The sequence below is a fragment of the Cetorhinus maximus genome, chromosome 19 (genome assembly GCF_964194155.1).
Source record: "Cetorhinus maximus chromosome 19, sCetMax3.hap1.1, whole genome shotgun sequence".
In the NCBI taxonomy this organism is placed as follows: Eukaryota; Metazoa; Chordata; class Chondrichthyes; order Lamniformes; family Cetorhinidae; genus Cetorhinus; species Cetorhinus maximus.
Window position 1 is genome coordinate 97,558,598 of NC_135897.1, and position 26,149 is coordinate 97,584,746.

Genomic DNA, 26,149 nt, shown 5'->3' on the forward strand with positions numbered 1-26,149 from the left:
TGGACCCTGCTGGGCTCCTGGGGCCATTATTTCAGAGACTAATCCATTATCTTTCCATGTGCAATTGGGAGATAGAATCATCTGTAAGCATGTAGATCACAACCACGCCAGAGAGACATTCCAACAATTAACTGATCAACCTGTGATTAACATTGAACCATCGAGTTCTGAGGTGCGTGATCAACCTAGGGCAGATATTCCAGATGTTTAAAAAAAGTTGCCAAATCCTGAACTGCCCAGTTCCATTGATGCATCTCACGATGCAATTCCAGATCCTGTTGATCCTGTTCAGGAACCTCCAGTGGCAGAGCAATGTTGCTCTAGCCATATAAAAAGAGCACCTCAGAGACTTGATTTATAATCACCTGAAATTGTGTATATGTTTGTTGGATTGTTTATATGTATTTCTGTAAAGAGTAATTGTAAAAAACTGAAGGGGGAGGAAATGTGGTAACTGGATGTATTGTCCCTCCCTCCTGTCAATCACAGGTCATGTGATGTAATGGGTGGGTCAAGGGAGCAAGCACGAAAAATGTCTCTGTAATAAAGTGCAACTGTTTCTTGAAGAAACCAGTCTGCTCCATAGAGTCGTCAAATTTCCCAATTCCACAAAAGGGGAGTGGGAATGCTGGGGCCACTGATAGATGTTGATGTGGTGTACATGGACTTCCAAAAGGAGTCTGAGACAGTGCCACACAACAGACTTGTGAGCAAAAAGATAAAAGCAAAAAACTGCGGATGCTGGAAATCCAAAACAAAATACCTGGAAAAACTCAGCAGGTCCGACAGCATCTGCGGAGAGGAACACAGTCAACGTTTCGAGTCCGCATGACTCTTCAACAGAACTAAAGATTCATGCGGACTCGAAACGTTGACTGTGTTCCTCTCCGCAGATGCTGTCGGACCTGCTGAGTTTTTCCAGGTATTTTTAGGTTTGTGAGCAAAGTTGTAGATCATGGCAACTCGGACAGGGGTGTAGTGCCAAATCTTCAGGTGCCAGAGTTCTAAGAAAATGTGTGGGCCATATCACTTCTAAATTAACTATGACATTATTTTCATATGTATTAATTTTGACTCCCCAAATGTTAGTAAAACTATGCTTTAAGTGAAAAAATTAGTATTATAGGCATTTTATTTGCATATACAACAGTTTAATTATTTAATTGAAGCCCATTAAAAACACGAATTACAGAAAACTTTACTTATTTCTGACTGGGGGCAGCATATAGAAGGGCCACTGCTTTTCTTGATTTATATTAATCGCCTAGATCTGGATGTACAGGACACAATTTCAAAATTTGAAGGTGTTGTGAACTGTGAGGAGGATGGTGATAGATTTCAAGAGGATATAGACAGGTTGGTGGAAAGGGCAGACATGTGGCACATGGAATTTAATGTAGAGGCGGTGGCGTAGTGGTATTGTTACTGGACTAGTAATCCAGGGACCCAGGATAATGCTCTACGGACCTGGGTTCAAATCCCACCATGGTGAAACTTAAATTCACTAAAAATCTGGAATTAAAAGTCTAATGATGACCATGAAGCCTTTGTCCATTGTTGTAAAAACCCATCTGGTTCACTAATGTCCTTTAAGGAAGGAAATCTGCTGTCCTATGTGTGACTCCAGACCCACGGAAATGTGGTTGACTCTTAAATGCCCTCTCCAACTGCTAAAAATAAATCTCAAAGGAACGAAACCATATATACCATCCGGCACCGGAAACGACAATGGCAATCTCAGTCCTGTCGACCCTGCAAAGTCCATCTTACTAACATCTGGGGGCTTGTACCAAAATTGGGAGAGCTGTCTCACAGACTTATCAAGCAACAGCCTGACATAGTCATCCTCACGGAATCATACCTTACAGACAATGTCCCAGACACCACCATCACCATCCCTGGGTATGTCCTGTCCCACCGGCAGGACAGACCCAACAGAGGTGGCAGCACAGTGGTACACAGTTGGAAGGGATATGCCCTGGGAATCCTCAACATTGACTCCGGACCCCATGAAATCTCATGGCATCAGGTCAAACATGGGCAAGGAAACCTCCTGCTGATTACCATGTACCACCCACCCAAAGCTGATGAATCAGTGCTCCTCCATGTTGAACACCACTTGGAGGAAGCACTGAGGGTGGCAAAGGCACAGAATGTGCTCAGGCTGGCGGCTTCAACGTCCATCACCGAGAGTGGCTCGGTAGCACCACTACTGATCGAGCTGGCTGAGTCTGAAAGGGCATAGCTGCTAGACTGGGTCTGCGGCAGGTGGTGAGGGGGCCAACAAGAGGGAAAAACATACTTGACCTCATCCTTACCAACTGCCTGCCGCAGATGCATCTGTCCATGACCGTATCAGTAGGAGTGACCACCGCACAGTCGTTGTGAAGACCAAATCCTGCCTTCACATTGAGGATACCTTCCATCGTGTTGTGTGACACTATTAACATCCTGGGGATTATCATTGACCAGAAATTGAACTGGACTAGCCATATAAATACTGTGGCTACAAGAGCAGGTCAGAGGCTAGAAATTGTGTGACGAGTAACTCACCTCCTGACTCCCCAAATCCTGTCCACCATCTACAAGGCACAAGTAAGGAGTGTAATGGAATATTCTCCTCTTGCGTGGATGAGTGCAGCTCCCACAACACTGAAGAAGCTTGACACCATGCAGGACAAAGCAGCCCACTTGACTGGCACCCAATCCACAAACATTCACTCCCTCCACTACTGATGCACAGTAGCAGCAGTGTGTACCATCTACAAGATGCAATGCAGGAATTCACCAAGGCTCCTTAGACAGCACCTTCCAAACCCACAACCACTACCACCTAGAAGAACATGGGCATCAGATAGATGGGAACACCACCACCTGGAAGTTCCCCCCCAAGCCACTCACCATCTGGACTTGGAAATATTTCGCCATTCCTTCCCTGTTGCTAGGTCAAAATCCTGGAACTCCTTCCTTAACAGCACTGTGGGTGTACCTACACCACATGGGCTGCAGCAGTTCAAGAAGGCAGCTCACCACCACCTTCTCAAGGGCAATTAGGGATGGGCAATAAATGCTGGCCTAGCCCTAGCCAGGCAATACCACATCCCTTGTAATAATAAAAAATTGGATCAGAAGAATGAGGAGAGAGGACATAAAAAAAAGAGGGTACAATTTTAAAAGAAATGCAGGAGTAGAGGGACCTGATGTAGATAAATCATTAAAGGTGACAGGGCAGGTTGAGAAAGTAGTTAATAAATCTTATGGAATCTCAGGTTTTATAATAGGGACACAGAGTACAAAAGCAAATAAGTTATGAACCTTCATAAAACACTGGTTCAGCCTCAACGGGAAAGGTGTGAAGGGTTTAGAAAGGGCACAGAAAAGTTTTCCAAGAATGATTCCGAGGGCGAGATACTTCCGTTATGTGGATACATTGGTGAAGCTGAGGCTGTTCTCCTTGGAGAAGAGATGGTTGAGAGGAGATTTGTTAGAAGTATTCAAAGTCATGAGGGTTCTGGATAGAGTAAATGGAGGGAAGCGTTCCCATCAGCAGAAAGTCAAGACCCTAAGGTGATTAATTAAAGAACCAGAGGTGACAGGAGGAAAAACTTCTTTAGGCAACAAGTGGTTTGGATATGGAATGCACTGCCTGAGTGTGTAGTGAAGACAGGTTCAATTGCGGTTTTCAAAAGGGAACTAGATAATTATCTGAAGAGAAAAGAATTTACAGGCCTACAGAGAAAAGGTGGAGGAGTGGGTCGAGTTGAGTTGCTGTTGCAGAAAACTGACACAGAGACAATGTGCTGAATGTCCTTCTGTGGCTGGAACCATTCTATGATTCTAGTATAGATACATTCAAGGAACTTGATAAACACAGGAGGAAGAAAGAAGCTGAAGGTTACCCTGATAGTGTGATCAATAAGGGTGGGAGGAGGATTGTGGGGAACATCAACACCAACATAAATGGGGTGGGCTAAATGGCCTGTTCTTGTGCTGTAAATTCCACGTAAAGATGCCAGCAGAGAATACAAACACGAAAGTGTTTCACAGCCTCAGGCCATCATCACTAAGGAGTTAATGTTCAGTAGCCAAATGCAGCACTATGTTTGGGGATGTTGATGCTGCTTTCGATCCCAGGAACCTTGTGCTTCAGAGACCTGAAATGCCTGTTTATGAGAAAGCTGTGTGCTGGGAGTTATAAGGTCTGTGTTTGTTTATTTTTTAAATAGTCCAGGAGCTGTAAAGGAAGGTTACTGCACATTTGACTCAGAGACATTCATCAGCAGCAGCGAGAGTCCTGGGACCCTGGGCTCAGCCTTCAGTCTGTCATCACTTAACCTCCCCAGGCTCCAGATTCATAAGGGGTGCAGGAGCAGAGGGATCTGGGTATATATGTGTATAAATCATTAAAGATGGCAGGACAGGTTAAGATAATTAGTAAAAGAAGCAAAAGTGATACAAGGAGAAACTGTTTTTTTAAAAAAGTGAGTGGTTAGGGTCTGGAATGCACTGCCTGAGTGTGCAGTAGAGGCAGATTCAACTTAAACATTCAAAATGAGAATTAGACTGCTATCTGAAGGGAAGAATGTGCAGGGTTACAGGGAGAAGGTGGGGAATGGTATTAGGTGAGTTGCTTATTTGCAGAGCTGGTGCAGACATGATGGGCCAAATGGCCTCCTTCCGCACAGTAAGAATTCTGTGATTCCATGACAGCACGATCAGTGTTACGGATCGAAGAGAAACTCAAGGGCTGGGGCTGGATGTGATGTTTGACCTGGAAGGGGTGAAAACAGAGGGTGAAGAACTGATAGCAGGACCATCATCATCATCAGTGCCGGTAACACCCGGACCTCGAATATCTAGAACATCTAGGGGTTAGGGAATCCAGGGGAATAGGAAGGAAAAGTAGTTGGAAACACAAGTGGGATCCTAGTTTGGTTTACTGACTAAGTGGGGCCTGTTGCAAATACATAAGGAAAGATATGATAAAATAATGAATATTGTAAATAAATGTAATTAACCAAGTAACTCGCCTGTGATCTAGCTTTGCTCACACAGCCTTTTCTCTTAAAAGTTTCTGTTAAACGTACAGGAAACGTGGACGCTGGCATTTGCTCATGTGTATGTGCCTGGGCGCACACAGAAGACACGGTAAAGAATCACATTGTGACCCAACGGGTCTGCCCCCACTTGGGTTGGCACGTCAGTGGTTGATGACAGGATGGTTCAAGGAGACAGTGTTGTAATGATTCCTCAAATGATCAAGATTGTTTGGCAGTCCTCAAAGTGGGAAACAGGTACATTGTGTAGAACTACAGCCGCAATCACTCATTTTTGTAATTTTATTTTTGTTTCACTTTTGACTTTTAAGTCAACCTGCAATGAACCTTACTTTGTAGACATTGATCCAAACCTAGCTGTGATTGTGCTTTGATCAATTAATCAATAATAATCAGAAATGATGTGTTTTCCCAAGACTTTGTTGACTATATTGGTCATGCACAGTGGCTTTTTGGTCTATATCTGTTTTCCCACTAGACTACTAAAATAAGAGTTATTTTTTTATTTAACAGAAGCCCTTACTTACTGTATTTGACCCTGATGACCCCTAAACTACACACCAAGACAATGAGTGGCCTTACATGGGGTGGTCATCAGGAGATGGAGTTAAAAGCAAAAAACTACTGCGGATGCTGGAAATCCAAAACAAAAACAGAATTACCTAGAAAAACTCATCAGGTCTGGCAGCATCGGCGGAGAAGAAAAGAGTTGACATTTCGAGTCCTCATGACCCTTCAACAGAACTGAGTAATATTAGGAGAGGGGTGAAATATAAGCTGGTTTAAGGTGGGGGTGTGGGGAGGTCGTTGTAGGGACAAGCAAGCAGTGATAGGAGCAGATAATCAAAAGATGTCACAAAGGAACAAAGAGGTGTTAAAGGTGGTGATATTATCTAAGAGAATGTGCTAATTAAGAATGGATGGCAGGACACGCAAGGTACAGCTCTGGTGGGGGTGGGGTGGAAAGACTGGCAGGGCTTTACAGGTATAGATTTAAAAATAATGGAAATAGGTGGGAAAAGAAAAATCTATATAAATTATTGGAAAAAACAAAAGGGAGGGGGAAGAAACGGAAAGGAGGTGGGGATGGATGAGGGAGTTCAAGATCTAAAGTTGTTGAATTCAATATTCAGTCCGGAAGGCTGTAAAGTGCCTAGTCGGAAGATGAGGTGCTTTTCCTCCAGTTTGCGTTGGGCTTCACTGGAACAATGCAGCAAGCCAAGGACAGACATGTGGGCAAGAGGGCAGGGTGGAGTGTTAAAATGGCAAGCGACAGGGAGGTTTGGGTCTTTCTTGTGGACAGACCGCAGGTGTTCTGCAAAGCGGTCGCCCAGTTTACGTTTGGTCTCTCCAATATAGAGGAGACCGCATTGGGAGCAACGAATGCAGTAGACTAAGTTAGGGGAAATGCAAGTGAAATGCTGCTTCACTTGAAAGGAGTGTTTGGGCCCTTGGACGGTGAGGAGAGAGGAAGTGAAGGGGCAGTGCTGCATCTTCTGTGTGGGCATCGGAGGTGCCATAGGTGGGGGTTGAGGAGTAGGGGGTGATGGAGGAGTGGACCAGGGTGTCCCGGAGGGAACGATCCCTACGGAATGCCACCGGGGGGGTGAAGGGAAGATGTGTTTGGTGGTGGCATCATGCTGGAATTGGCGGAAATGGTGGAGGATGATCCTTTGAATGCGGAGGCTGGTGGGGTGATAAGTGAGGACAAGGGGGACCCTATCATGTTTCTGGGAGGGAGGAGAAGGCGTGAGGGTGGATGCACGGGAGATGGGCCGGACATGGTTGAGGGCCCTGTCAACGACCGTGGGTGGAAAACCTCGGTTAAGGAAGAAGGAGGACATATCAGAGGAACTGTTTTTGAAGGTAGCATCATCAGAACAGATGTGACGGAGGCGAAGGAACTGAGAGAATGGGATGGAGTCCTTACAGGAAGCGGGGTGTGAGGAACTGTAGTTGAGGTAGCTGTGGGAGTCGGTAGGCTTGTAATGGATATTGGTGGACAGTCTATCACCAGAAATTGAGACAGAGAGGTCAAGGAAGGGAAGGGAAGTGTCAGAGATGGACCATGTGAAAATGATGGAGGGGTGGAGATTGGAAGCAAAATTAATACATTTTTCCAGGTCCCGACGAGAGCATGAAGCAGCACCGAAGTAATCATCGATGTACCGGAGAAAGAGTTGTGGGAGGGGGCCGGAGTAGGACTGGAACAAGGAATGTTCCACATACCCCATAAAGAGACAGGCATAGCTGGGGCCCATGCGGGTACTCATAGCCACACCTTTTATTTGGAGGAAGTGAGAGGAGTTAAAGGAGAAATTGTTCAGTGTGAGAACAAGTTCAGCCAGACGGAGGAGAGTAGTGGTGGATGCTGATTGTTTGGGCCTCTGTTCAAGGAAGAAGCTAAGGGCCCTCAGACCATCCTGGTGGGGGATGGAGGTGTAGAGGGGTTGGACATCCATGGTGAAGAGGAAGTGGTTGGGGCCAGGGAACTGTAAATTGTTGATGTGACGTAAGGTGTCAGAGGAATCACGGATGTAGGTGGGAAGGGACTGGACAAGGGGAGAGAGAAGGGAGTCAAGATAACGAGAAATGAGTTCCGTGGGGCAGGAACAGGCTGACACGATCGGTCTGCCGGGACAGTTCTGTTTGTGGATTTTGGGTAGGAGGTAGAAGCGGGCCGTCCGAGGTTGGGCGACTATCAGGTTGGAAGCTGTGGGAGGAAGATCTCCAGAGGAGATGAGGTCAGTGGCAGTCCTGGAAACAATGGCTTGATGTTCAGTGGTGGGGTCATGGTCCAGGGAGAGGTAGGAGGAAGTGTCTGCGAGTTGACGCTCAGCCTCCGTGAGGTAGAGGTCAGTGCACCAGGCAACAACAGCACCACCCTTGTCAGCGGGTTTGATGACAATGTTGGGGTTGGACCTGAGAGAACGGAGTGCAGTGAGTTCAGAGAGAGACAGATTAGAATGGGTGAAAGGAGCAGAGAAATTGAGACGACTAATGTCATGCCGACAGTTCCCGATGAAAAGATGGAGTTTGATTGATGACAGATGGGAAGACACCACCAAAAGGTGCGCAAACAACTCATATTGCGAAGTCTACATGGCCTTATAGTACCCGTGAGGAAAATTTGATAAGCTCTGAGACTTGTTTTGAGAAAGTCTGAAACAGGCCTCGAAAGGCTAGAATGGAGCCAGATATTTGGCTTAAAAAGACGCTGCTTCCAGGACTCAGGGCTGCAGCCGGAGTGCAATGGTCACCCACTGAAAACTGCGAAGTGACTGGCCGCAGAGTCCAGCCCCATACGGTTACTCAGAAACTTGGTAATGTACGTATCAAGGGGAGTCTTTATCAATTTAGCATCATGTCATAGAACAGACTAAGTTGGGGTTTTTGGGAGGCTGTTGTGGAACAGACCAACTTGGGGTTATTGTTTATGCTTTAAACAAAAATCTGTGTATAAATGGTCCATTTTGGATCAAGATAGCCAAAGGGTGGCTTAGGATTCCATGGGGTTGGGATCACAGGAAAACTAAACAGGAACAGGAAAAGAATGCACCCCAAAAGGTGAATACTAGAGGGGGTCCCGAACACCAGAGGGAGCTGAGGGGGCAGTAGGAGGTGCAGAGCAAATAACATGTAAAGGGAAACAGTTTAGAGGATCTTAATTTCACAGGCAGGTAGTTTAAAGGAAAGGAGGTATACTCTGATCAAACTTATTGTTGATATGGGCTTACCAGCGACCAGATATGAGGTGGTGTTAAGGCAGAGCTCCAGCCAGATGAGGAATTTTGTGTGAACTGAGGAGTCTTTACAACCACGTCAGGTGCAAGAAACCTACCAAAAAATGGGGGGTGGTGAACGTCTCTACAGCAGCTGCAAGAAATGACGTGTACATCATGTACCGCTCATGGTTAATTGATCAGACTTGGGAAAATTTAGAGAAAATTGTGAAGGTGTGGGGGTGGTACCGTTATGGAATAGGGATAGAGAATTAAGAACATAAGAAATAAGAACAGGGATAGACCATTCGGCCCCTCGAGCCTGCTCCGCCATTCAATGAGATCGTGGCTGATCTTCTTGTGTTTTGTTTTCCGCGTTCCCATCTAACCCCGATAACCTTTGATTCTCTTGCCTAACAAGAATATGTCTACCTCCACCTTAAAAATATTCACTGACTCCGCCTCCACCACATTCTAAGGAAGAGAGTTCCAAAATAGCACAACCTTCAGAAAAAAATTCTCTTCATTTCTGTCCTAAAAGGGTGACCCCTAATTTTAAAACAGTGCCCCCTAGTTCTGGACTCACCCACAAGAGGAAACATCCTTTCCACGTCCACCTTGTCAAGGCCGTTCAGGATCTTGTAGACTTCAATCAAATCACCCCTCACTCTTCTAAACTCCAGTGGAAACAAGCCCAGTCTGTCCAACGTTCCCTCATAAGACAACCCACTCATTCCAGGTATCAATCTAGTAAACCTCCTTTGAACCACCTCCAATGTATTTACATCCTTCCTTAAACAAGGAGACCAAAACTGCACACAATATGTGAGATGTGGTCTCACCAATGCCCTTTATAACGGAAGCATAACATCCTTACATTTATGTTCAATTCCTCTCATAATAAAGGGTAGCATTCCATTAGCCTTCTATTGCCTGAAATAGCATTACTTTAGAACCATAGAACCTTAGAACACTACAGCACAGAAAACAGGCCATTCAGCTCTTCTAGTTTGGGCCGAAATATTATTCCGCTAGTCCCGTTGACCTGCACCTAGTCCATTACCCTCCAGACCTCTACCATCCATGTATCTATCTAATTTATTCTTAAAACTTAAGAGTGAGCCTGCATTTACCACATCAGATGGTAGCTCGTTCCACACTCTCGCTACTCTCTGACTGAAGAAGTTCCCCCTAATGTTCCCCCTAAACCTTTCCCCTTTCACCCTAAAGCCATGTCCTCTTGTGTTTATTTCTGTTTATTTAGCCAAAACTTGCATCAATATGGAAACAGGACCACCATGTGCTAACTCAGCGGCCTAATGCAGGTCTATTCGGTGTTTCTGAACTGTACAAAAACTAATTCAACTGTGTTGTAATTTATTTCCTGCCCTCCACTTGATTCCACACCATTCCCACTTTAAAGGGTGGAGAATATTGGGGTGGTTGGGGATGGTGTGTTAGTAAAATACCAGGATATTACATGGTCAACCTGGAAGATTACATGTACGGAGTTAGTTTGGAGGGATATAGGGAACAGGGCAGTTTATGATGTGTCTGTAACAAATAAAGCAACAGCGGCAATCAACCTGTGGCTTTAATGTGACTAATGTAAGTTGTACCATGGAAGATGCGGGTCTGTTTTCCTGATACCCAGGTTGCTTAAGTTGCGGAGGGAGAATATTGCATCACTACTCAAGAGAAAGAGTTTGTAAATGGCCATGGGTCTGTGTGTCACATTACTCAGGTTACTTTGTTTTCGCAGAAAGACCAGTCGGGTTGGGAACCCATGAGTTGGTCAATACTTACCATCACAATGTGACAGAGTTGAGACCGGAGGATGAACTCTGAGTAATCTACAAAAATATGTAGAAAGGTTTGGCTATCCCTCTGCTCTCTGAAAGCCTAAAGGAATTTGGCAAAAAATATAACAGCCCAGGAGAATGTACAAATTAGAGCAGAAGTTAATTCAGGAAAAAGTGGTGGGAAACATTTTGGAATTTTGGGGCAAATATTCAGATCCATCCACAGGTCCACATTATCTCTCATACCTTGGTGGTGGGACAGTTAATAATTGTCATTTACTTATTACACTTCCCCTTCAAATGCCAGAGGCATAGGAGAGAGCAAAGAATGATGAGATTGTTCCAGGGTAGGGGACCAAACAATCAATTAATATACATGAGATAATGTGATTAATGAATTATGCATTTAAAGGGTGGATGCTGCATATTCTACACAATGTTTTTCAGCTCTTTGCTTGCAACAGTTTTGCTGAATTTCAGTTTGTGAATTAACTCTTATCAAATTGCAAAATATGCTTGCTACAGATGGAAACTGGGACTTGGTGATTTCAAAGGGTGGCAGTAGAAGATAACTGACCAAAGAGGCTAAGCTTGATGGGAAAAATAGGACAATATTGTAAAGGTGCAGAGTGAACTGGTTCTGCAAAAGGTTAATGGTGACCTTTGACAGCACAACCTTGTGGCACAAGGACTGTAGAAGTGATAAATTGATATCGAATAGTTCAGCAGAGTGTGACTAGAGAAGGGGAAGAATCAACTTTAATTGATTCGGGCAATGAAGTCAAAGAGGACAAGAGTTTGACCTTTGGCTTGGAACATGATTTTGCCCACTATTGTGTCAAGATCAGGGTGAAAAGAGCCACAGTGGAGACACAAGCCAGAAGTAACTATATTAGCAGCGTTCACTATGTCAGCTAAATAATGACACTGGCTAACTAGTGAGGTCTACAGCCAAACTGTATGAAAGTATACACTTGAAGGCCACAGACACTACAGTCAGGAAGAGAGTGACCTGGACACTCAGTGAAGACATGAAAAGAACTTGTTCAGCAGACGGACCACCCGAGAGCTCTTACATGTCGGACTCTCCACAGAAAGTTAATGCTTGCCCAGTCTAAATCCCCCTTTTAATAGCATTAATAGGTTGTAATTACCGTCAAACAATCTCTCTCTGGTACTGAAAATCAACTATTACAATTGTGGAATTTCATTCCTGCAGCTCTTACTTGGCATTTGAAGTTGTTTTTTCTTCTTTGCCTCTTTTTTCCTCCGTCTTAATCCAATCTTTTTCTCTGGATATTTCACTTTCTGAACCGGAGTTGGATTAAATTCACTGTTGGAAATTACTCTTCCTGTTCAGACTCTGCATGAATCATTCGCTCAGGTTTCATGTGGAGGATGCGACGCCCTTTGACTCTCTGACTTGCAGCAACTTCCAGTGCAACAGGTGGGGATTGAATTGAATTGAATTGAACCCACCCCGAGGCGGGTGTTACAGTAAAATCTGACCCAAATCACTCAGAAGCTGCTCAAGGTCCAATCTTCAGTTAACAAATGAAAGGAAGATTTATCAGGCTCCACCTCAATAACTGGAGCGGACACATCATCGTCTCCATTTAGAATTAATCCCTTCACATTTCCCCCTCGGGAACAACACAATCTGGGTCAGTTTTGTTGAAATGGCCGGTTATTCCCGGACAAGAGAAGCAGCCAGTCCGACCCTGACCCGACACTGACCCTGACCCGACACTGACCCTGACCCGACACTGACCCTGACCCGACACTGACCCGACACTGACCCTGACCCGACACTGACCCTACCTTGACCCCGACACTGACCCTGACCCCGACACTGACCCTGACCCGACACTGACCCTACCCTGACCCCGACACTGACCCTGACCCGACACTGACCCTACCCTGACCCCGGCACTGACCCTGACCCGACACTGACCCTACCCTGACCCCGACACTGACCCTGACCTGACACTGACCTTGACCCTGACCCGACACTGACCCTGACCCAACACTGACCCTACCCTGACCCCGACACTGACCCTGACCCGACACTGACCCTACCCTGACCCGACACTGACCCTGACCCGACACTGACCCTGACCCGACACTGACCCTGACCCTGACCCCGACACTGACCCTGACCCTGACCCGACACTGACCCAAACTATTAACAAACTTTCCCCTTTCCGGCCGCTCCCGCCATTCCCGGGGAAGTTTACAGTTGGAAGTTTGTTCACGAGCCGCTTCTCCCCGGGACAGATTCAACCTCAAAACATGGAGAATAAACAATATTTGTCTTTACAGGAACAGGAGCAGCGCTGACGTCACTAAAGTTCCTTCCGCATTAAAATTAAAATTAAAACACAAACCAGGAAAATCCACTCACCTGTTCCCGAGCCGCAAATCACCGGGAGCGAATGTTCCAGATCCTCACCCGGGACCGGAACCGGAACTGGAACTGGAGCCGGGAGTCGGGGCCGGGACCGGGAGCCGGAGCCGGGGCCGGGACCGGGAGCCGGAGTCGGGGCCGGAATCGGGGCCGGGAGTCGGAGCCGGGGCCGGGAGTCGGAGCCGGGGCCGGGAGTCGGAGCCGGGGCCGGGAGTCGGGGCCGGGAGTCGGGGCCGGGAGCCGGGGCCGGGAGTCGGGGCCGGAGTTGGAGTCGGGGCCGGGGCCGGGAGTCGGGGCCGGGAGTCGGGACCGGGACCGGGAGTCGGGGTTGGAGTCGGGGCCGGGACCGGGAGCCGGGACCCGGAGCCGGGGCCGGGAGTCGGGGCCGGGGGCAGTTACCCGCCCGGGAGCCCGGGTGAAAGTTGGGAGCTGAGCTGACGGGAATCAGCTGCTTCCAGAGAATAAAAACCAAAAACCTGCTGCGGATGCTGGAAATCCCCAACCAGACCCGGATAAACCCGGAAACACTCAGCAGGTCCGGCAGCATCGGCGGGGAAGACAAGAGTCGACGTTTCGGGTTCTCATAACCCTTCAACAGAACTGAGTGAAGTTAGGAGAGGGTGAAATATAAGCTGGTTGTTCCAGTTACACAATTACAGTGCCCTTGTTCAGGGGGCATTTAAGAGTCACCCACATCGCTGTGGGTCTGGAATCACATGTAGGCCAGACCAGGTAAGGATGGCAGATTTCCTTCCCTAAAGGACATTAGTGAACCTGATGGGTTTTTACAACAATTGGCAATGGTTTTGTGGTTATCATCAGACGTTTAGGCCAGGATTTTCCGTGCCCGGTGTCAGGTGTGTTCGATGACATGAGCGGACAATATGGCGCGATCACAATGGTGTGAAACCAGGTTGCGATTGTCCACTCAGCCTGCCAATGGGGGGGTCGCATTTCCCGCCATCAGGAACCTCATTGTAATACATCTGCATATCATTATAAGGCCAGCCCGCCGGACTCATCCCCCAGCTGGATCGTCCGCCCATGTCGGTGGGAAAACACACCAACGTGTTTCATAAGCAACATGCAGCTGGCAGGCTGCACTCACTCACCTACCTTGCTTCGGTCAACACTCACAGTCATCAGTGCCAGGCTTCACAGACAGCACCACATCACTTTTATGGGGGCTCACAGGCAGGTCTCTACCTACCAGACCAGCTGTGTGTGGGCGGCTTTTCAACGGCTGCAGGGCGAGGGCTGTACTGGGGAAGGAGGGTATCACAGGGTGTGTGTGGGGGGCACATGTTGATCTGTGCAAGTGGCCTCAGCATCGTGAGGGCTGAAGAGGCAGCCTCCAGAGGAGATGGGGCCAGATGGAGGTGTGAGGGTGTGTGTGAGAGAGTGAGTGGTGATGTCCCTTGAGCTGGCAGTGAGTGAGATGCCAGTGAATGTGTGATGGGCTTGTGAGTGTGTGAGTCTAGAGTGATGAGATGGTTGTCTTACCCTGGCTGCATGTATGAGATCATTCATCCCCTATCTGCATTGGATGGCCAACCTCTTCTATGCAGCATTGGCACTGATCACCACTGCCACCCAAGCCTGGTTGGTCAGGCTATTCTCCATCCTGCGGCCAGAGCGGGGGTAGAGGACATCACAGCATCTAAATGGTGTTACAGTGACATGTCAATAAACCTGGGGGCTGCAGTCTTGCCTTTCGTGGACATCTTCCCTGCAATAGTCGTGGGCTGGAAGCGCTGAGGTGTTTGCGCGCGGTTGCACTTTAAATATGGCGTCCGGCGTGATGAAGCGGCGAGGTGATGGCGTGGTGAGCGAATGAGAGCCCGCCCGCCATGGAAACGGCCTGTTTCTGGGGAATGTATAATTAATGCGGCGGGTTTGGGATGATACAGTGTGAAAACTGACATTGCGGCCGGAGGGTAAAATGTCATTTTCCACCCTTAATTCCAGATTTTTATTGAATTCAAATTTCACCATCTGCTATGGTGAGATTTTGAACCCTGACCTGGAGCTTTATCCTGGGTCTTTAGAATACCAGTGCAGTGATAATACCACCATGCCACCTCCTCCAGCTATCACACAAGGCAGGCTGTTGTAGATTCAATAAAGGTGTACCACATGACCTTTACCCTCTTCCACTTTGCTATGGAATTCACTTCTGAATATAACTGCTTGCTGCAGCACAAGGCTTCTCAACAGCTCCAGCTACCTCCAGCCATCAACAGCTTAACCGCTATCCAGCTCAATAGCTATAATCCAGCTATCCACACTAACTCTAATGCACCTTTTTCCTCTTTCATCTCAGTCCCATTGTTCTCACGCCCTTTGAAACTCAAACCCTTCCAAATATAAGATCTTTCATGTTTCAATCTTGTCTTTGCTTTTGGGACAATAAAAATATAAGGTGGAATTGTCCCAGGTTTGTTCTAAACCAGTAGCGGGCGGGTAAAACAACGTTTCACCCACTGGCCACTATGGCAGTTTTCACACCGCATCGTTCCAAACCCACCACATTCCCGGGGAACACACCGTTTCCATGGCGGGCAGCTCTCATTCACTCACCACGCCATCGCCTCGCCACTTCATCACGCTGGGCGCCATATTTAAAGTGCAGCCGCGCGTACACCTCTCAGCGCTCCCAGCCCACGACTGCTGCAGAGAAGACAGGGTGGCCTTGAAAAGCAAAAAGACTGCAGCCCCCAGGTTCAATAACGTGTCCCTCGAGCATCTTTTTGATGCAGGGGAGGCTCATCGTGATGCCCTCTACCCCCACTCAGGCCGCAGGATGGGCAGCAACATCACCGATCTGGCTTGGGAGGCAGTGGCAGTGGTGGTCGGCGCCAACACCCTGTTAAAGAGGACAGTCACCCAGTGTCATAAGAGGATGGATGATCTCCTCCATTCCGCCAGGGTAAGTCACTCTTCTCATCACCCTCAACTCACACACTCTCAAACCCATCACACACCCACAGGGCCCTCACTCACTGCCAGTTTAAGGGACATCACCATTCAGTCTCTCACACACACCGCCATTGTCCTCATCCCGTCCATGGGACCACTCACCACTCACACAGGCCAGGTATACTTATCATCTGGCCTGGCAGGCATCCTGCTTACACTCTGTCCACCTCTATCCATGCAGGACAAGCTGGCACAGAACAAGAGGGAGAGGTCACAGACTGGTGGAGGAATGCCTGAAATCAAGTTCCTCATGGACTTTGAAAACAGAGCTATCCAGCTGGCCGGCGATGACCGGGACCGGCCCTGTGCTGACGGTGAGGTCGGTGCTGCTCAACCAAGTGAGGATCCAGCAGTGCAACATCCATCAGACAACCATGCTGTGAGTGATGTGTCCTGTTTCACAGGCCACTGCCATGCACTAATTATCTCCCCTTGCTTCCGCAGGCACATCTGGGAAACAGCCGACAGAGTCCATGACCCAGGGCCTCCAATCAAGCCCCGAAGAAACCTCTGAAGAGGAATCTGGAGGCACCCTCCCTGAAGTCCCGTCACAGCGTCACCCACACCCTCCACCAGCGCAGAGACACACACCTCAGTGGGACCTAGCTTTAGAGTAGCCTCGGGATCACAATCTGGTGAGCACATCGCACTGTCTGATCCACAGCAGGTGGAGGCAGGGACTTCCCAGATATCTGGCACTCAGACGACTGCTGGAGGCCAGAACGTTGCTGAGTCCGAGTCAGATGATGAGCCTCTGGACTCGGTCATGTCACAGTTGCTGGGGCTGCTAAGACAAACTCGGGAACATCAGGAAGGGATGTCCGCTGCACTCCTCAGATTGCACAATGGAGGAGCCTGTCCACTTTCAATCTGAGGTGATAGCACCGGCATTTCCAACACACCGAGGTCAACACTGGCACGATGGTGGACGCCATGGACACCTTGGTCCAGGATGTCACTCCTGCACTGCTATGCGGGCTTAACTCCATCGCTGATGCCATAGTTGGCCTCCAACAATGTGTACGCGAGAGGGGTTCTGGGCAGCTTGATCTCACTCCAGCTTCCTCTTCTCCTCAAGGAGTCAGCCAGGGGCCCCAGAGCCCCATAGGGAGGAGGATCAGCAGTTGCACACTCCGGGACCATCCACCCAGGTGACTCAGTGTCCGGCCCATCTGACTTCCCTCCTCCTGTGACCTCAGCAGCTGTGAAGGGCGTTGGGCACTGACCACTGCTGCCACCACCTCACAAGCTGGATCTATGCTGTTCTTGCCCATCCTGTGGCCAGAGTGGGGATAGAGGATATCCCAACGAGCCTCCACGGCATCCAAAAGTAGCTCGAGAGATACCTCACTGAACCTGGGGGCTACAGCCTTCTTCAGTTTCAGGGCCATGTCCTCTGTGCAGTAGTGATGAGCTGGAAGCGCTGAGATGTGCGCTTGCAGCTGGCCTTTAAACATGGTGCCCGGTGCGATGCAGCGGTGGGGTGATGGTGGGCAGGAGAATGACAGCGCGCCCACCATGGAAACAGCGCGTTTCCTGGGAGTGCATAAATATGAGGCAGGTTTGGGACAACACGGCGTGAAAACCTGCCCTTGTGGACGGCGGGTAAAACATCGTTTTACTCATCCACTACCCCAATTAATGCAAATTTGGGAAAAATCCGCCCCATGAATCCATCACATTAAAAACCAGCAAACCCCCATGAATCCACATTCATAATCCTCCAGTCTCTACTCTTCTGTGGGCCAAGAATAAAAAACGCAGCCTTGCGATGTTATCCTTGCTTCTCCCAAGATGAGAATGAATTTTTGAACTTTCAAGAACTGAGTGCTTGCTACCTTTTCATGATGGACTGAATGGCCTCTGTGCTTTAACTTTCCTATGGTTCTATTTGGAGAATATGGGCTAGATTTTATGTTCATCAGGCGGGCATGCACTGGACCGATCGGGAATCAAATAGCGCACGATGACACCAGGCAAGTGTCTCGATGTCATCGTGCACTCCGAGATATTTCAATCAGCAGGTATGTGCAAGAGTCATTGTGGACACAAAGCCCCGCCTTCACATTGAGGATACCCTCCAGCGTGATGTGTGGCACTACCACTGTGCTAAATGGGATGGATTTCAAACAGATCTAACAATTCAAGACTGGACAACTATGAGACTTTGTGGGCCATCAGCAGCAGCAGAATTGTACTCAAACACAATCTGTAACCTCATGGCCCGGCATATCCCCCACTCTACCATTACCATCAAGCCAGGGGATCAACCCTGGTTCAATGAAGAGTGCAGGAGGGCATGCCAGAAGCTGCACCAGGCATACCTAAAAATGAGGTGTCAACCTGGTGAAGCTATAACACAGGACTACTTGCATGCCAAACAGCAAAAGCAGCAAGTGATAGACAGAGCTAAGTGACCCCACAACCAACAGATCAGATCAAAGCTCTGCAGTCCTGCCACATCCAGTCATGAATGGTGGTGGACAATAAAACAACTCACTGGAGGAGGCGTCTCCACAAATATCCCCATCCTCAATTATGGGGGAACCCAGCACGTCAGTGCAAGAGATAAGGCTGAAGAATTTGCTACAATCTTCAGCCAGAAGTGTCAAGTGGATGGTCCATCTCGGCCTCCTCCGGAGGTCCCCAGCATCACAGATGCCAGTCTTAAGCCAATTCGATTCACTCCACATGATATCAAGAAACAGCTGAAGGCGCTGGATACTGCAAAGGCTACGGGCCCTAACAATATTCCAGCAATAGTACTGAAGACTTATCCTCCAGAACTTGCCATGCCCCTAGCCAAGCTGTTCCAGTACAGCTACAACACTGGCATATACCCGGCTATGTGGAAAATTGCCCAGGTATGACCTGTACACAAAAAGCAGGACAAATCCAACCCGGTCAATTACTGCCCCATTAGTCTACTCTGAATCATCAGAAAAGTAATGGAAGGGGTCATCAACAGTGCAATCAAGCGGCACTTGCTTAGCAATAACCTGCTCACTGATGCCCAGTTTGGGTTCCGCCAGGGCCGCTCAGCTCCTGACCTCATTACAGCCTTGGTTCAAACATGGACAAAAAGCTGAACTCCCGAGGTGACGTGAGAGTGACTGCCCTTGACATCAAGGCAGCATTTGACCGAGTGTGACATCAAGGAGCCGTAGCAAAACTGGAGTCAATGGAAATCAGGAGGAAAACTCTCTGCTGGTTGGAGTCATACCCTAGTACAAAGGGAGATGGTTGCGGTTGATGGAGGTCAGTCATCTCAGCTCCAGGACATCACTGCAGGAGTTCCTCAGGGTAGTGTCCTCAGCCCAGCCATCTTCAGCTGCTTCATCAATGACCTTCCTTCCATCATAAGGTCAGAAGTGGGGATGTTCGCTGATGATTGCACAATGTTCGGCACCATTCACGACTCAGAATCACAGAACCTTCAGGGCACAGAAGGAGGCCATTCGGCCCATCACATCTGCACTGGCTCTCTAAATGAGCATTAGGACCTAGTGCCATTGCCCTGCCTTTCCCCATACCTTTGCACATTGTTTCTATTCAAATAATCATCTAATGTCCTCTTGAATGGCTCAACTGAACCTGCCTCCCCCACACTTCCAGGCAGTGCATTCCAGACCCAAACCACTCATTGTGTGAAAAAGTTTTTTCTCACATCACACTTGCTTTTTACAAATCACTTTAGATCTGTGCCCTCTCGTTCTTGATCTTTTTATAAGTAGGAACAGCTTCTCCCTCTCTACTCTGTCCAGCCCCTTCATGATTTTGAACATCTCTATCAAATCTCCTCTTAGTCTTCTTCTCTCCCAGGAGAAGATTCCCAACCTCTCCAATCTATCCTCATAGAGGAAGTTTCTCACCCCTGGAACCATTCTTGTAAACCTCTTCTGCACTCTCTCCAATGTGTTCACATCCCTCCTATAATATGGTGCCCAGAACTGTACACTATACTCCAGCTGAGGTCTAACGAGGGTCTTATATAAATTCAGCATAACCTCCTTGCTCTTGTATCTATGCCCCTATTAATAAAGCCCAGGATACTATATGCTTTATTAACTGCTCTCTCCACCTGTCCTACCATCTTCAATGATCTATGCACATATACACCCAAGCCTTTCTGCTCCTGCACCCCCTTCAAAACTTCACCCCTTCTTTTATATTGTCTGTCTATGTTCTTCCTACCAAAATGTATCATCTGACTCTTCTCCGCATTGAACTTCATCTGCCATTTATCTGCTCACTCCAACTTGTCTATGTCTTCTTGAAGTTCCACGCGGTCCTCCTCATAGTTCACAACATTCCCAAGCTTTGTATCATCCGCAAACTTTGAAATTGTCCCCTGCACACCAAGATCTAGATTGTTAATATATGTCAGGAAAAGCAAGGGTCCCAATACTGTCCCTTAGGGAACTCCACTACAAACCTTCCTCCAGCTTGAAAAATGTCCGTTGACCATTACTCTCTGCTTCCTATTTCCACGTTGCTACTGTCCTTTTTATTCCATGGGCAATTATGTTTCTCACAAGTCTGTTGTGTGGCACTGTGTCAAATGCCTTTTCAAAGTCCATGTACACCACATCAACAGCATTACCCTCATCGACCTTCTGTTACCTCTTCAAAAAGCTCCAGTAAGTTAGTTAAACATGATTTTCCCTTTTGAAATCCATGTTGGCTCTTACTTATCAACCAATATTTTACCATGTGACTACTAATTCTATCATGAATAATTGTTTCTAGAATCTTGCCCACCACTGAAGTTAAACTGACTGGCCTGTAATTGCTGGACTTATCCTTACAACCTTTTTTGAACAAGGGCATAATGTTTGCAACTCTCCAGTTCTCTGGTACCACCCCTGAGTCTAGGGAAGACTGAAAAATTATGACCGGTGCCCCTCCAATTTCTACTCTCACTTCCATCAATCTCCTTGAATGCATCTCATCCAGTCCCAGTGCCTTGTCAACTTTAAGTACCGACAGTCTATTCAACACTTCCTCCTTATCAATTTTGAACCCTTCTAGTGACAGAGTTTCCTCATCTGTCACCATGGCCTGGGTAGCATCTACCTTCTTGGTAAAGACGGATGCAAAGTATTCATTTAATACCTCAGCCATGGCCCCTTCGTCCATGTATAAATTCCCTTTTAGGTCCCTAGTTGGCCCTACTCCTCCTTTTACTACCCTTTTACTATTTATATGCCTATAGAAGACTTTGGGATTCCCCTTTCTGTTGGCTACCAGTCTTTTCTCATAATCCCTCTTTGCTTCTCTAATATGCTTTTTCACCTCCCCACTGAACCTTCTGTATTCCTCTTGGTTCTCAATTGTATTTTCTACCTGACATCTGTCATAAGTGTACTTTTTCTTCTTTATCTTAATTTCTATCTCCTTTTCCATCCAGGGAGCTCTGGATTTGTTTGCCCTACCTTCTCCTCTCGATGGAATATACCTTGACTGTGCCTGAAACAATTCTTTTTTGAAGGTAGCCCATTGTTCAGCTACAGTTTTTCCTGACAATCTTTCGTTCCAGTCTATCTGTCCCAGCTCCGTTCTTGCCCCATCGAAGTCGGCTCTCGTCCAGTTAATTATTTTTACTCTGGATTGCCTATCGTCCTTTTCTATCATCATCCTAAAATGTACAATATAACGATCAGTGTCTGCTAAATGTTCCCCCAGTGACACTTGATCTATTTGGCCCACCTCATTTCCAAGAACCAGGTCCAAAAGTGTGTCTTGTTGGATTGGATACATGCTGATGTAGAAAATTTTCCTCAATGCAATCGAGGGACTTTGCCCCTCTCCACCCTTTACACTACCACTGTCCCAGTCTACATTGGGATAATTAAAGGCCCCCATTATAACTACTCTACAATGCCTGCATCTCTAATTTCCCTGCAGATTTGTTCTTCTACGTCCTTCTCACTATTTGATGGTCTATAGACTACACCTAACAATGTAATTGCTCCCTTTTTGTTCCTTAGCTCTGGCCAAATTGATTCTGCCCTTGAACCCTCTGGGACATCCTCTTTCTCCAGAACTGCAATGCTCTCCTTAACCAATACAACCACCCCTCCTCCTTTCCTATCTCTTCTGAACACCTTGTACCTGGGAATATTTAACACCCAGTTCTGCCCTTCTATGAGCCAGGTCTCTGTTATCCCCACAACATCATATTTCCACATGGCAATCAGCGCCTGTAACTCCCCAATCTTATTTACTATACTCCGTGCATTCGCATACATGCATAGTAATCCTGATTCAGATTTTGTTACTTTCCTCCTTACCCCAACTTTACTTATTAACTTACTAATCTCTATACTGGTGCTATCTGGCCCTCTCAGTGTTTTGTGCACCTTGATATTCCTCTAATATTTTTTCTTTGTTCTCACACCCCTTCCAAATTAGTTTAAAGTCCTCCCAACAGCACTAGCAAAACAGCCCGCAGGAAACTCAGTCCCAGTTCTGATCAGATGCAACCTGTCCGGATTGTACAGGTGCCATCTCCCCCAGAGCCAGCCCCAGTGTCCCAGAAATCTAAAACCCTCTCTCCTGCACCGTCTTTCCAGCCACACATTAATCTGTCCTAACCTCCTATTTCTGTACTCACTGGCACGTGGCACTGAGAGCCATCTGGAGATCACCCATTTGAGGTCCTACTTGCTAATTTTCTACCTAGCTCCCTAAATTCTGATTGCAGGACCACACCCCCCTTCCTACCTAAGTTATTGGTACCAATGTGGACTATGACCTCTGGCTGATCACCCTCTGCCAGGAGAATGCCCTGCAGCCGCTCTGTGACATCCTTGACCCTGGCACCAGGGGGACAACATACCATCCTGGAGTCACATCTACAGCACAGAAACACCTGTCTGTTCCCCTAACCAATGAATCCCCTATCACTAAGTGTGCGCGTGGCCTCAGTTTATATATAGTGTCCTGCGTGAGGAAGCGGTGAGGTAACAGTGTGGTGGGCAAATCAGAGGGTGCTTGCCAGTGAGTTGGTGTGTTTCCTGTGGCCGCATAATTATTGAGGCAGAAATGGGATGATATGGTGTAAAAACCTGCCATTGTGGCTGGCGGGTAAAACGACTTTTCCTTTGCCCATACTTTGTGCAAATCTGGGACGATTCCACCCAAGGGTCTCGAATCTTTAAACAAGCAAGAACAACTTGATATAGCTCCAATGAAAAGTAGATGTGATGATGAAGTAGAAAAGCAAAGAGTTGAGGCTAAACTTCAACAAAGCATCGGTCAGCCAGAATTCAGTGTGTCCAGTTTTAGGCTCCTCAGTTTGGAAGGTTGTGGGGTCCACGAGAAGCTACAGGAGAGATTCACTGAGATAATCCCAGAGGCTTTAGTTATGAGCAGAAATCACAAACAGTGAGGCCCCTATCATTTGAGCAAAAAAAGATTCTGAGGAGATCTGAGAGACGGGTTGAAAATTCAACACTGTACACTGAGCAGAGCAGGTCATTAAACATCATCTGTGTATTCTGTAATTCAGAGACATTTTATAAATTTATTTTTTCATGGGATGTGCTGGTTAGGTCAGAATTTGTTCTCCATCCCTAGTTGCCCCTTGAGAAGGTGGTGGTGAGCTGCCTTCTTGAACCGCTGCAGTCCATGTGGTGTAGGTACACCCACAGTGCTGTTAGGGAGGGAGTTCCAGGATTTTGACCCAGCGACAGTGAAGGAACGGCGATATATTTCCAAGTCAGGATGGTGAGTGACTTGGAGGGGAACTTGCAGGTGATGGTGTTCCCATCTATCTGCTGCCCTTGAAAACAAAAAACTACTGCGGATGCTGGAAATCCAAAACAAAAACAGAATTACTGAAAAAGCTCAGCAGGTCTGGCAGCATCGGTGGAGAAGAAAAGAGTTGACGTTTCGAGTCCAACATGACCCTTCAACAGAACTGAAGTATAGTTAGGAGAGGGGTGAAATATAAGCTGGTTTAAGGTGGGGGGCGGGGGGAGAGAGAAGTTGAGGGTGGCGGTGGTTGTGGGGACAAGCAAGCAGTGATAGGAGCAGATAATCAAAAGATGTCACAGACAAAAGGATCAAAGAGGTGTTGAAGGTGGTGATATTATCTAAGAAAAGTGCTAATTAAGAATGGATGGCAGGATACTCAAGGTACAGCTCTAGTGGGGGTGGGGTGGAAAGACTAACAAGGTATTAGTTGTAGATTTAAAAATAATGGAAATAGGTGGGAAAAGAAGAATCTATATAAATTATTGAAAAAAAAACAAAAGGGAGGGGGAAGAAACGGGGTGGGGATGGGGGGATGGGGAGTTTGAGATCTAAAGTTGTTGAATTCAATATTCAGCCCGGAAGGCTGTAAAGTGCCTAGTCGGAAGATGAGGTGCTGTTCCTCCAGTTTGCATTGGGCTTCACTGGAACAATGCAGCAAGTCAAGGACAGACATGTGGGCAAGAGAGCAGGGTGGAATGTTAAAATGGCAAGCGACAGGGAGGTTTGGGTCTTTCTTGCGGACAGACCGCAGGTGTTCTGCAAAGCGGTCGCCCAGTTTGCGTTTGGTCTCTCCAATGTAGAGGAGACCATATTGGGAGCAACGAATGCAGTAGACTAAGTTAGGGGAAATGCAAGTGAAATGCTGCTTCACTTGAAAGGAGTGTTTGGGCCCTTGGATGGTGAGGAGAGAGGAAGTGAAGGGGCAGGTGTTGCATCTTCTGCGTGGGCATGGGGAGGTGCCATAGGTGGGGGTTGAGGAGTAGGGGGTGATGGAGGAGTGGACCAGGGTGTCCCGGAGGGTACGATCCCTGCGGAATGCCGCCAGGGAGGGTGAAGGGAAGATGTGTTTGGTGGTGGCATCATGCTGGAGTTGGCGGAAATGGCGGAGGATGATCCTTTGAATGCGGAGGCTGATGGGGTGATAAGTGAGGACAAGGGGGACCCTATCATGTTTCTGGGAGGGAGGAGAAGGCGTGAGGGCAGATGCGCGGGAGATGGGCCAGACATGGTTGAGGGCCCTGTCAACGAACGTGGGTGGAAAACCTCGGTTAAGGAAGAAGGAGGACATGTCAGAGGAGCTGTTTTTGAAGGTAGCGTCATCAGAACAGATGCGACGGAGGCGAAGGAACTGAGAGAATGGGATGGAGCCCTTACAGGAAGCGGGGTGTGAGGAGCTGTAGTCGAGGTAGCTGTGGGAGTTGGTAGGCTTGTAATGGATATTGGTGGACAGTCTATCACCAGAATTTTTTTTTCAATAATTTATATAGATTCTTCTTTACCCACCTATTTCCATTATTTTTAAATCTACAACTAATACCTTGTTAGTCTTTCCACCCCACCCCCACTAGAGCTGTACCTTGAGTATCCTGCCATCCATTCTTATTTAGCACTTTTCTTAGATAATATCACCACCTTCAACACCTCTTTGATCCTTTTGTCTGTGACATCTTTTGATTATATGCTCCTATCACTGCTTGCTTGTCCCCACAACCATCCCACCCTCAACTTCTCTCTCCCCCCGCCCCCCACCTTAAACCAGCTTATATTTCACCCCTCTCCTAACTATACTTCAGTTCTGTTGAAGGGTCATGATGGACTCGAAATGTCAACTCTTTTCTTCTCCACCGATGCTGCCAGACCTGCTGAGTTTTTCCAGGTAATTCTGTTTTTGTATCTGCTGCCCTTGTCCTTCTAGATGGTAGAGATTGTGGGTTTGGAAGGTGCTGTTGAAGGAGCCTTGGTGAGGTGCTGCAGTGCATCTTGTAGATGGTACATCTTTGGTAAGGCACCCAATGGTTCATTGGACAAGAGTTTGAGCAATACTAAACATGCCAATTAATCTAACTTCCATTAATCAGCACTAACAGAAATATCACATTGATACAATTGATAATTAGGTTAAATATTTATTTGAACACAACTATTTGCTTTGAACAAGCTGAGGTTTCACATGTTTAGATGGTATAATTTTAATGTGGGAATGGGAACAGTGATGGCAGTTCACATGCACAAGCCCTTGAAGGTGACAAGGTAAAGCTGTTAAAAAGACATATGGATTTTTTGGCTTTATAAATCAAAGCAGAGAGTGCCAACACAAGGAACTTCTACTAAACTCTTTATAAAACATTGGTTCATGGTCTGTTCAATTTGTGGCACCACATTTTAAGAAGGAGATTTACTAGAATGGTTTCAGGGATGAGG

General features: G+C 47.3%; 2 protein-coding genes across 5 annotated transcripts in view; both read right to left on the bottom strand.

Annotated features, from left to right (window-relative positions):
- The window catches only part of LOC144694053 (leucine-rich repeat-containing protein 31-like), a 109,499-nt gene extending 96,471 nt beyond the window's left edge, over window positions 1–13,028 (bottom strand). The window contains exon 1 of one of the 4 annotated variants that reach the window (XM_078564413.1): window positions 12,986–13,028. The gene's annotated coding sequence lies outside the window, so the exon portion shown is untranslated. Of the gene's footprint in view, window positions 1–11,735; window positions 11,963–12,985 lie in introns of those variants that run through there. The other 3 variants (XM_078564415.1, XM_078564414.1, XM_078564412.1) reach the window with 3 other exon arrangements.
- LOC144694285 (uncharacterized) overlaps window positions 13,004–26,149 on the bottom strand; it is a 67,680-nt gene continuing 54,534 nt past the window's right edge. The window contains exon 10 of the mRNA XM_078564621.1: window positions 13,004–13,422. Coding sequence (XP_078420747.1) covers window positions 13,004–13,422 — 419 coding nt within the window. The remainder of the gene's footprint in view (window positions 13,423–26,149) is intronic.